We start from the raw sequence: 13,324 nt of genomic DNA, 5'->3' as shown, positions 1-13,324 counted from the left end.
GAGATTTATAAACTAGTCTCCAAGATTAAAAAAAAAATATTTGTTATTGTCTTGTATGTGGAAGTCGCCCTGCATTTCATTGCTTCATTGCATTTCAAAGAAATGAGAAGGGTTGTTGTTGTTGAAATGTATTTTAGGATTTATTATTTGTCATTTTGAGCAACACCTCGATAACACATTTTCATGTGAAGAAAAAGGCATTCCACCTTGTACAGCATTTCCACACAAACAATAGTAAAAATTCATAGGCAATTGTTTTTTTTTTATTTTTATGATATACAGTATTTGTGAGTTTTTCTGATGACAAGCATAATGTTGCACTGTTAAAATTATTGTCATTTGAGTCATTGTTATTAAATCATCTTAATCATCTTCAATCATATGCTGTTTTCCCATTTTAATGGCATAGAGAAAATATGAATCTATGTAACCAAACAATTAACCAACTTGACAAAAGAAAAATTAACCGTGCCATGTTTTCAATGCATAGCAATACAATGATAATTATTAAAAACATTTGACATGAAAGAACATTTGTATGCTTACATTAAAATCTGATAGGTGCGTAAAGATAATTTTAAGGCTAATTAAATGTCATCACAGCTTAAGTAGGAGTCTTAAAATGTCCCTTGCTTTTATACCATTAAAGTGGAAGTACAAGGTTTGATCAGGTAAACTGATCAATTGCTTCTGAGCTGAAATAGTATCGAATCAGTTGATTTCAGTTGTGTCCCCTGCAAAGGTAGTCCTCCTGTTAACAAAACACACAAAACGTTTCTGTCAAGAATCGCTTGGGAACGTCTCCAATCCTCCCAGATAACAAGCTGTTCATAGTTACAGTAAGTCATTGAGGTAGATTGTAAAATAGACTGTAATTAAGTTCAGTGCTAATTTTGGGCAAGTCATATTACCTTGCATGCCATAATAGCTGGTAGTTTTGCTTCATTCTTCAGCACCCTGAGGCCATGAAGCTTCACAAACCTTTCACACTAGGATAGAAAGTGGAGACAATAAATGTACAAGTGTAATGTACCATTGTTGTAAAAAAACAGGGGAAGTGCTTTGTATAAAAGTTTTAAAAAGTCTTCAAATGTGCACTTTTGTCTTTGTGTTATCTTGGACTACACTGACACCTAGCGGCTTGGATGCAGCATAATTTTAAATCACTAGTTTTCAGTTTCAGATGCCATTGTAGAAATGTAGTTTTCACAGTCAGTCATGATTATTTGAATCACTGAGTGAAAGTGTCCAATAACAGGACAGTTACTGAGATTGAGTAGTATTCAGCTGGTCATGTGATTCTAACATGGCGGTCCCCATGTGCGGACCCTCTCCATGTAGAATAAAACAGCTTTTAGAATGTTACTGATATGACTGGAGTCTTTAATGCGAGTGGTCATTATTTCCTACATGCATTGCAAAATTTCAATTCATGAGGAAAAAATTACTGAGTGCACCTATAAGTATGTTTTCAGTAAGAATCAGGGAGGTTTCACCATTTGCTTTAGTGCTGTAAATGAAAGCTGATTATAAGTGGTGCTTGCTAATGCCAAAGCAATACTGTTACCAGAAAATGTCTAAAAAACTAGAATTGTTTTTATTGTATTTTTAAATAAGGTGCCAAATGCAAGAATTGAACTTCAGCGCATAACGTGCTTTTAAAAACTTTTATGTAAATCTGCTGTGGTGCTTGTACATACACGGTTGTACATTTTTAGTTGACATATTTAAAGAAATATAGTGGTAGTGTGAAATATATTCATATATATATATACAGTATCTCACAAAAGTGAGTACACCCCTCACATTTTTGTAAATATTTGATTATATCTTTTCATGTGACAACACTGAAGAAATGACACTTTGCTACAATGTAATGTAGTGAGTGTACAGCTTGTATAGCTTGTATAACAGTGTAAATTTGCTGTCCCCTCAAAATAACTCAACACAATGCCATTAATGATCTAAAACCGCTGGCAACAAAAGTGAGTACACCCCAAGTGAAAATGTCCACATTGGGCCCTTAATGGCTGTGTGTTGAGTTATTTTGAGGGGACAGCAAATTTACACTGTTATACAAGCTGTACACTCACTACTTTACATTGTGGCAAAGTGTCATTTCTTCAGTGTTGTCACATGAAAAGATATAATCAAATATTTACAAAATGTGAGGGGTGTACTCACTTTTGTGAGATACTGTACATATAGACACCGATCAGCCATCACATTAAAACCACCAACCTACTATCGTGTAGGTCCCCCTCATGCCGCTCAAACAGCATTGACCCATTGAGGCATGGTCTCCACAAGATATCTGAAGGTGTCCTGTGGTATCTGGCACCAAGACATTAGCAGCAGATCCTTTAATTCCTGTAAGTTGCGAGGTGAGGCCTACATGGACCAGATTGTGGTCCAGCACATCCCATAGATGCTCAATCCGATTGAGATCTGGGGAATTTGGAGGCCAAGTCAACACCTTGAACTCTTTGTCATGTTCCACAAATCATTCCTGAGCAATTTTTGCAGTGCACGTTATCCTGCTGAAATTCCATGAAGGGGTGTACCTGGTCTCCAACAATCTTTAGTTAGATTGTACACATCAAAATAACATCCACATGAATGTCAGGGCACAAGGTTTCCCAACAAAACATTGCCCAGAGCATCTCACTGCCTCTGTTGGTCTGCCTTCTTCCCACAGTACATCCTGCTGCCATCTCTTTCCCAGGTAAACTACTCACAAACACCCAGACGTCCACATGATCTTAAAGAAAACAGACTAGGCCACCTTCTTCCATTGCTCAATGGTCTAGTTCTGACGCTCACATACACATTGCAGGCGCTTTCGGGCAGTGGACAGGGGTCTGCATAGGAACTCTGCTGGTTTGCGGATATGCAGCCCCATACACTGCAAGCTGCGATACACTGTGTGTTCTGACACCTTTCTATCCTGGCCAGCATTAAGTTTTTCAGCAATATGTGCTACTGTAGCTCTTCTGTGGGATCAGATGAGACGGGCTACCCTTCACTCCCCACGTGCATCAATGAACCTTGGGGGCCCATGACCCTGTCGCCGGTTCACCGGTTGTCCTCGTTTGGACCACTTTTGTTAGGTACTAACCACTGCATACCGGGAACACCCCAAAAGACCTGCCGTTTTGAAGATGCTCTGACCCAGTCATCTAGCATCACAATTATGCCCTTATCAAAGTCACTCAGATCAAGAACTAACTGTTCACTTGCTGCCTATTATATCCCACCCCTTGACAGGTGCCATTGTAACGAGATAATAAATGGTATTCACTTCGCCTGTCAGTGGTTTTTATGTTGTATCTGATCAGTGTATATATGTATATGATGTGTTGTGCTCTTTACTTGAGGAATAGCATTCGGGTGAAGGTGGCATATCTTCTGCAGCTCAGCAGAGGTCTGGATCTCAGTGAAGTTGTGGCCCAAATGAAACTGAGACAGAACTGCTAGCTTCTTACAGGAATCACAGTCTGTGTGCACAGTGGACACTGGAGAGGACACAAATAATTCATATTTAGCATTATTACTAATTTACAGCAGAAAGAATTATTCTTTAATCATGGCTAGTTTGAGGATTTGTTAACCCAGTGGCTCTAAATCTTTTCACATCAAGCAACAAGTCTGGCCAAATCAGGGCATCCAGCCCCACAAAGTTATTATTATAGGTTTGTATTTTTAATTTAGTTTTTATTTCTAATTTATTTTCAATTTATCAGTTGTTCAATTAAGTTAAAGTACATCAATCCAAAACATCAATCTAATTCTGGATCCATCTCGTGGGAGCTGGACACAGTACCAGTGTCATGCCGATTTTTCACCCCCTGAATGGTTATGCTTAGGGGTAGGTGCAGGTGTGACTAATGACTCCCTATGGTTAAGGTAACAGGTGGGTGTAGGGGTGGGCTTTAGGTACAGGGAACAGTTAGGAAGGGGGTCACACCAGTTTAATACATTTGCAAAGATTTCAAACAAACTTCTTTCCTGATGTCATTATGGGGTATTGTTTGTAGACTTTTGAGGAAAATAATGAATTTAATCAATTTTGGAATAAGGCTGTAACATAACAAAATGTGGAAAAAGTGAAGCGCTGTGAATACTTTCCGGAAGCACTGTATGCAGGGGGCCTAAGAATATGTTGGGGAGACAGATTTCGGCAAAACAATGGCACCTTAAGAGCTGCCATCATGCAAGAATCACTGCGGGTTCTGGGACTTCATGTTTTTAGCTTTTTTAGTGTTGACTAGTTTCAGTGTTTTTACTATTTTATTTTACAACTATTTCTTTTATTTGTAGAATTTTAGAGCTGCTAAAGCTAATGCGTTAATTGATATAATTTAAATATGTTTAACAGCTGTAATTTCTCAGGACTATCTAGATAATGTATAATATATATATATATATATATATATATATATATATATATATATATATATATATATATATATATAAACCGAGTTGTGTACAAAAGTTTGAGAACCTCTGTTCTACGTGACAAGTGTGTGCTCACCTCTGCTAATCGGGCTACTTACATAGTATTGGTGTCTCTGAGTGACACAGCCCCAGCGCAGCACAGATAGTATGTGGAGGGGCGGAGGACACTAGAAGATCAATGAGTTTCTTTCCATACGTTTCTATAAATTTGTCACACATATCCTTATATTGTGCTGGCAAATAGTCACAGATTTTCTCCAGAAGCTTCACTATGACTTCCTGAAACAGGTCCGACCAAAGAAAATCAGGAGCATTTTATTTTTTAAAGTGATGCAAGTCAATAAAATTCTAAGCATATGAATATGATATAAATATGAAACTGATATCCAACAGCCTTACTTCAGTTCTTTCTTTTGGCAACATGCTCTCCAGTGTCTTTATTAGGAACAGACAGAAGGTACAGATAGGATTTAAAGGAACCTACAGTAGGACACAGGAAACAGGAACTTTTGATAATTGTCATATTAAATATTAATTTATCCACTTACTGAACTTAACATAGCTTATAGTTGCAATATAGTTGTCAAATGTTCCATTTTCTAGCAGAAAGTCAATTATTTTGCTTTATTTTATGACTAGAACCATCAGAATCAGGAGCAATGGTCTCTAGATGATTGATTTGGCCCAGTTACAGGACATTTGACCGGATCAACATCTTTTGTTGGTCCTGAAACACCATTCCTGTCAGACACATGTCCGAACCCTGGCCGTAACGCCAATCCCAAAACCCAGAGGGAAATGATTAGTTGATAAAAATGTTGTTCAAACACCAATCCTATCCTTAAAAGATTAGTTCACCCCAAAAATGCAAGTTCTCTCGTCATTCCTTTATTTTGGTCTGTTCTCACCCAAAATCTACAAGATTGCTTCAGAAGACATTGATTAAACCAATGGAGTCTTATGGATTACTTTTCTACTGTGATTTTAGCGGCTTAAAATGACCCCATTCAGTTGCATTGTATGGACCTACAGAGCTGAGATATTCTTTTAAAACTTTGTTTGGGTTCTGCAGAAGAAAGCAAGTCAAACACATCTGGGATGGCATGAGGATGAGAAAATGATGAGAGAATTTTCATTTTTGGGTGAACTATCCCTTTAAGGCTAACCTTAAAATCCGATTGGTTGATCAAATGTTGTTTTAGGTCCATTGAGGTATACATCTGCCAAAACCACAATGCCAATATCAGTTGAATGAAGTAATAAAAGTAAATACAAATTAAAACATTTTATTAAAACATAAAAATCAGCTAGATTAAATCCTTGAAGCAACTTCAAGCAACATGTGAACCTTAATGTACACTGAATCTTGTTACCTAATGTTCTAATAACGATCTTACACATCAAAGATGTGGACTCAAAATCTGTGACTAAGACTCAAGGTAGATTCAGGTCACAATCCAGATTTAATTCCTTACCTTGCAAAGCAATACTTCAGACAATGTCTGGGTAATGAGTACATGAATGACTTCTTGGATCTTTTGTATGTCTAATGCTTACCTCTTGACTAGTTCCACTCAGCACTGATGTTGCTTTTCTGTCTGCCGGCCCCATGCTGCATAGTCCCAACAGTGAACATATGTCACCGTCTTTGTGATTCTATGGTGAAGGTACAAAACCATTTTTGATTAAATAAATAAAAACATCATGACACATTAGGGGGTTTACATTTCTAGGGAGTTTAGTTCACCAATTACAAATAGAACCACTGTACATAGTACCATTCTGAAAAATGTTCAATACATTAAACGAACAATATGTTGACGTTGTGGCTGTGCATTAAGAAACAACCCATTGTCAGTAAGTGTAAGATTTTAAACTGAGAGATACTCACTGGCAATTCACTGAGATACTGTCTGGCCAAAAGTAGATATTTATTTGATCCATCCATGCACCAAAACATATTGGGGACTTCATGACACATTTTTTTGAGAGCTTCTTCAACAAGGTTCTGTGAAGAGGGGATAGCTTAAGATATAGACACTCAATCATGAATACAACAGAAGGTTATGAGATAAAAAACATCTTTTTTTTTCTTAATTGTAAATGCAGTCAGCATTGGGTAGAATTGGGCTTCATGTAATCTGTATTATGTAATCTGATTATAAAATAAAGTACTTGCAATTAGGTTAAAATACATTTTAAAATGTGCGTAATCAGATTAGTTACTTTTTATGGATTTCATACACATAGATTACATTACTTATTAGTATTGATTTTTGAAGAGTCGCCAAACACTTTCATTGTTTAATGAAAGTGTGTAAAGGAGTGTCAAATTAATACTTGTAGGGTGGGTTGCACAAACCAGGATTAATCTTAAATTTAGATTAAATCAAGGATTATCAGAGAATTCTGTTGCACCAAACTTTAAACCTTGTTTAAAAATAATCAGGGTTACATTTGAATACATCAATTTGATTATGTTTAAATTTTACAGTAAATCTGAGATAACTTTAATTCTGTTGGTCCAATATTTTCAACTCTTATTTAAATCTCAGTTAGAGATTAACTTTAAACTTGCAGTTGAATTGGTTTAAAAAATAATCGCACCAAAAATTAAACATGAATGACTAGGTAAACGGACAGTGGATGTGCTGTCAGCCCCCTGAGAGACGTTTATCATAATATTTATAATATGTCGCTGTCCTTTTCTGCATATCGCTGCGCTGTTTTGCAGCCCTCTTCTGGCAGTACGTTTTATCTTATTGCCACCCGTTCCGCCTCGTGGTGCGGCTGGACCACCGGGAAAAGTTCCGGTTCTCCCTATGGCCAGTCCGCCCCTGCTGTGTGCACTCATAGTTTTGACTGATTGTTTGATCAACAAGGTCACAGCATAATAATGTGCCAGAATTTCTGCCAATCAGTGATGAGTTGGTAAATTTTGATTGGCTGGCTAGACCACAGATCTGCTAAAAACAAACAAGAGGAAGAGGATAAGGGGATAGTTTGTTTTCCAATAATCAAAGCAAGCGAGTTCACCCCCCACATTATTTATACCATGATCAATGGAAATATTTAAATGCTTCACACTGCAACCCCACCAATGTTCAAGACAAATCTACACCCTTGCTCAAAATAAAAATGTTCATGCACAGAATTTTGGCACATTTGTAACTCCATTCGTAATTATCCGCTTCCACATTTTTTACATGCGGAGACACGGGACAGAGACGGATCTATCGAGGTGAAGCGAGAAGAGAGCGTTATTCAGCATTTAACGATAGCAGTAGCCTAATAAGCCACAGGTGATCTTTATTGCTCCCGTCCTCTCTACTCGTTTCAGTCGGCATCATGGGCGGTTCATTTCTGGCCAAAATAGTAGTGCTAACGAGGGGATGCGGTCGATTCGAGATCCGTGTGGGGTCCTTTTTTCATAGTTACACACATTTTCTTAAACGCTGCTGCGACATTTTCTTAACCTGCTAGATCTACAGCTAAATTCAGAAATTCATCATGGCGGACAAAATGAATCGCAGGTGAACGTTTTAATCACAGGCGGGGCTGGACTGGTAATCTGGCATACCGGGCATTTTCCCGGTGGGCCGATGCACTTTGGGGCCGATCAGGGGCGGACTGGCCATGGGAAAGCCGAGTGGCCCAGTGGGTCGGCCGTGAAATGGGCTGAATGGGCCACGATAAGCTCAAATGAGCCGGCCCGTTATGCAGAATGGACCACAAAACGGTGGCGCGATATGCAGGAAATGACAGCGAAAGCTCTAAACTCTGCTTAATTGAATCCTTATTGGGGCAACCCACCCTTAAAATTAGATTTTCATCAAAGCAAGCTATAAATAATCCAAAAACGACATAATAAATAATAAAAAATGACATAACTGATTACAAATTTGGCTGTGTAATCAGTGCCAGATTACATTTCAGAAGTAATTTAGATATTGAGTGCAGTACATAAATAAAAATAACATGATCTAAAAAAAAACTACAATTAACCTTTTTTACTTGTAGTACAATAATTATAGTAATTTACGTTAATATGTAGTATACGTTATACATACAGTAGTATTTTATTAAATGTTTTTGTATACCACACAGTACAGCACCAATCCCCAGGCAAAAACTTGTGAGCGTTCTAGTCAGAACTTCTCTCTTATATCAAATGTGTTTTTGAAGTATAGTTTGATGAAATTAGTAGTTTAATACTTAATGTGAGCCAGAAACCATAGATACCTCACATGGCTCAGCTGCCATAAGAAAGTAAAATTAGATCCGTACTTGCAATTGCAATTTTCACTTCTCTAAAGCTATTAGTACAATGCCCATCCCATAGCATCCTTTGGTATTTACCCTTTATTTGATCATTTTTTATGTAGAAGGTCAGATTGTGTTTAAACATACTGTTGACACTACAGACCCTTGATTACCAACAGTTCAATTAGTTACAATGTATTTATTTCAGTGACACACACACACACACACACACACACACACACACACACACACACACACACACACACACACACACACACACACACACACACACACACACGTTGTGTTTCCATGTTTTATGGGGACTTTCCATAGACATAATGGTTTTTATACTGTACAAACTTTATATTCTATCCCCTAAACCTAACCCTACCCCTAAACCTAACCCTCACAGAAAACTTTCTGCATTTTTACATTTTCAAAAAACATCATTTAGTATGATTTATAAGCTGTTTTCCTCATGGGGACCGACAAAATGTCCCCACATGGTCAAAAATTTCGGGTTTTACTATCCTTATGGGGACATTTGGTCCCCACAAAGTGATAAATACATGCTCACACACACACACACACACAAATTCACCTGTGAGTCTTGATTGGAGAGCATTTCCCTCAACAACTGTACAATCCTGTTGCAATCACTGCACATGTTGTTCATCTAAATAATGACAATGAATATCTGCAATGAAGTGGCATTATGCTTGATCATGATCTCTTTTGGTCATAAATATATAAATAATGCTTCAGTCTAATACTCTTCATGTAACATGCACAATCAAAAGATTGCTAGAATGTATCAGTTTCTAAAATAAAACCACAAACTCTCACAACCTCTTTTTTTAGGTTTTGTAATTGACACAACATAGAAAGAAGGAAGTGTAAAAATGACCAGGTTCTCAGATCTTCTTTTCAGTTCACAGACGTTGGGCATTTATTATTTGTAAAAAAGTGCCAAACCTCTGTTCATCTAGACATTTATAAAATACATTTTTAGGGGAGAATACTGATGTCTCTCTTTTCATATACAGTATATGCACCTGCAAGGGGAAGTATGTCTGGCTGAATTTTAGAGATAGACACGTTCTTGATACAGGGTGATTTCAGAGATAAGCAGAACAGTTGCAAATATGCTATTATAAAATAAACGCACAGAAATAATGTTTTTCAGGGGTGCTTGGCTGCCAAAAAAAAGAAGGTTTTTAGAGCCATTAGTGCCAATTAAATAAGATACAAGTAGCTGATCCTAGAAACAACATGCCCCAAATAGCTAGGTGTGTCACATTATACGAGGCAAGTTGTCAAAACCTGCCATTAAATAAATATCCTGGCTGATGTTTTTCAGATAAATAAAGAAAGTTCAGCAATTATGAAGCACAAAAATATGAATGAAGCAGCTAAATATAAAAGGTACATTGTACATTGTAAACGCAGCATGTTATTTGGCAACCATTCATCACTCACCTGTTGAGGGCTGGATGTTTGCTGTGTGTAGCGGTGAAGATCTAGATCTACACTTCTCGTCCATCCTATTGAGAAACCAGGAATGGTATTGCAAGATAATGAATCCTCTCTGCACTTTACGACCATATTAGTTAACTTATCAGGAAACCGATTGGAAAATGAAAGAGCTGAATTGAGCATTTGAAACATTTGAAAACGTAACTTTGAATTGATTTAAGTACACTTGGAGAAGTCTACAGAGAATAAAGTGTAGGCTCTAACAAGTGCAGGCTTCATATTTTAATAGTGAAATTTGATTGCATATATGGTCAAGCAAAATATATAAAACAAGCCCAGCCTCGGTTAACATTTAAATGTTCTTACCTGAAGACAGAGTAGAAGTGACCACTAAAAGATATACGATGGCAAACTCCATTGTCTGCATTGTAGAGTGTTCTTCCACTGCAGTCAATATATCTTACAACTAATGCAGATCAGGGTGTTGTCTGTGTTCATATGGTAAACCCCTCAAGAATCTTTCCGGTCTGATATTCACTTGCATTCTAGATTCGCATTATTGTACTTTGAGGAAGTAGGCCAACTTTAACCACTGGCCAGCAACAGATCTATTCTATACTGTACTAAATATGTCTACTGTAATCTATCAGTATCATAAGGAGTGTTCTCTAGTAGAAGAGTAGAATAGCTATTAGCTATATTAACACATATCTAGCTGATAACAATAATAAACACATAATACTGTATGGAGATGAGCAGATGAAAGCTTCTATAGGGAGGAAATTACTATGAAAGTTGCTTAGAATCCCTCTCAAATCGGTCTTGCATGGTGTACAGTAGTGAATATACAATAGCTAATATGGTGCATGCATAAGGCTATACAGATATTATGGGGCCTATATATTTTGTATTGATGTATAATAGAAGTATACATACATCAGCAGATTTCTAAAGCTTCAAACAGCACCTTTGTTACATTTACAGTTATTCATTGAGCAGATGCTTTTATCCAAAGCGACTTACAAATGAGGAATACAACAGAAGTGATTCGATTCATCCTAAGGAGGCAGTAATAAGGGCTGCAATACAAAGTACCAAAAGTACCAGTAGAGAGGAAGGTGAGGGACAGTGTTGAAAGAATGTTTTTCTTTCCTTAGAATAAAGAAGACAGTTATTGCATTGGATTGTAGGATTGGGACAAGTGCTCCCGAAAGAGATGCATCTTTAGATGTTGCCTGAAGGTGGTCAGAGAATCAGCTGCTCTGGTGGGGTTTGGCAGGTCATTCCTCCATTGAATTGAATGTTCGAGAGAGTTATTTTGTGCCTCTGTAAGATGATATCACTTATTATAAAAAAATAAGTATTTCAAAAAGTGCTATGGACATGGATTATGGCAATGCAATTGTATATAGACCTGGAACATACCATGAAGTATCTTGGAGTAGCCTACGATTTAAAAGTAGCAATCATTCAGTACAATGCATGGAACGTATCAAAGTGTATCAAATTAATCATTACTGTGCCAGGCTTGATAGCACGTACTTTGCCAACAATGTAGGCCTGCATAGAAAAATTTTAATAATGCATTATAATTGAACTGCACATTGATAAAATCTTAAAAGACTTTAAATTATTCAATAAGAGCACATTCGTTTTAAAGAGGAGAGAAGGTATGGCATTTGGGAACGTGTAGGCTTGAATTAGAACGTCACATTTGTCATTACTTTCAGGCTCGTCGCTCTTGAGCTATCTGACCCCCAGCTTTTACAATTGAGTAGTGTCACAATGCTTATTCGAATTTAAAGAGCTCGTTGTTTTATGTACACGGGTGTGTGTATTAGCCCTTCAGATGTCTGTTAGAACGCAAGCTTCAATACACATCTCTTGTCAAGCATCTCCTCTATTCTGACAGTGTGCTGATATTTGGCTGAGGTGCTCAAACAGAGTGCTCGATGCTCATGAGCGGTGTTTCCTGTATGAGCCTAGGATGATTAAAAGGTACTATGTGCAGCTGGCGTCACACAACACTGTCTCCACACATTCACACTCACAGCGCACTGTTCATGCAAACTATATACAGTATATATGTAATTAAATCACAGCGGTAAAATAATCTCACTAGGACATAACATGACTTTAAGTTGTGAGCTGAATGTTTACGAGTACCAGTACCAGTACCAGTACATTAGCGTGGTATCGGACCCGATACCGATACCAGTGTTGGTATCAGAACATCCCTAGATATAAATGAATAGGACTTATATTTTGTATATAGAAAATGTATAAAAGTATACAGAATACAGAAATCTGATTCATGGCAATATACAGTATGACCTATATCAAATATATTTGGTTCAAATATGGTTTTTACTGATATAAAGTCACATACATGTACATATATGCAGATATTTCAGAATACTACTAAAATAGCCGTTTTCTTAAATGTAATGTATGTTTACACATTTTTGTAAATACTAGTGGAATTTGTTGCTCAAATACAGTATATGAATTATATATATATATATATTAGGTTTTTACAGTGAATGCTACATTAGTTTCATAACAATTATGCACAGGGTTAGGGAGTAACAGAATACATGTAACAGGATTTGCTTCATTAATATGGAGCCAGAAATATGCCAAAACAATTTGAATTAGAATTGTGTACATTTTAATTATAGACTTTTGAATTTGAATTATAAGTGTAATTTTGCCAAATGTAATATTACGTTGTATTTTAAATAGGTTTGAATTTGATTTTTTTTTTTAACTCATTTCATTTTTAACCAAATTAAATTGTTTTTTTTTATAGCACGATTTTATAAATATGTTTTTTCAAACAGCACATTTTTGGTTCTGAGTTTTTACACTGTAAATATCCCGTTTTAAAAAATACATCTTCAAGTTTTCAAGATGGAGAAGAAATTCAGAACACCAAATTCAATATTCTAAAATTCAAAGATCTACAGAAATTCAGATCTACAGAAAGTGGGTCAGAGGTCAAGCTTCCGTGTTCCACAGGGAAGAGTAGAGGGTCTCGGAAAAGTCGCACGGAGCATTTTGGCCAATTACAGGTCGAGGTGCAATAATTCTCTGGGGCGAGCGTGATTCAAAATGTCGCCATTCT

General features: G+C 36.9%; 1 protein-coding gene across 1 annotated transcript; it reads right to left on the bottom strand.

Moving 5' to 3' along the window:
- Positions 1-112: 112 nt before the first annotated feature.
- Positions 113-10,739, bottom strand: LOC127632960 (prosaposin-like). The gene is made up of 10 exons (XM_052111809.1): positions 10,564-10,739; positions 10,201-10,265; positions 9,323-9,397; positions 6,350-6,466; positions 6,016-6,114; positions 4,858-4,938; positions 4,557-4,737; positions 3,373-3,515; positions 912-989; positions 113-751 (listed from the first exon to the last, which is right to left on the bottom strand). Exons 1-10 carry the CDS (start codon positions 10,622-10,624, stop codon positions 722-724), a joined length of 930 nt encoding a protein of 309 aa, XP_051967769.1. The 5' UTR covers positions 10,625-10,739; the 3' UTR covers positions 113-721.
- Between the last annotated feature and the right edge of the window lie 2,585 nt (positions 10,740-13,324).

The sequence above is a fragment of the Xyrauchen texanus genome, chromosome 3 (assembly GCF_025860055.1).
Source record: "Xyrauchen texanus isolate HMW12.3.18 chromosome 3, RBS_HiC_50CHRs, whole genome shotgun sequence".
Lineage (NCBI taxonomy): Eukaryota > Metazoa > Chordata > Actinopteri > Cypriniformes > Catostomidae > Xyrauchen > Xyrauchen texanus.
Note: the sequence above shows the minus strand (reverse complement) of the source record. Positions and strands in the feature narration are given on the sequence as shown.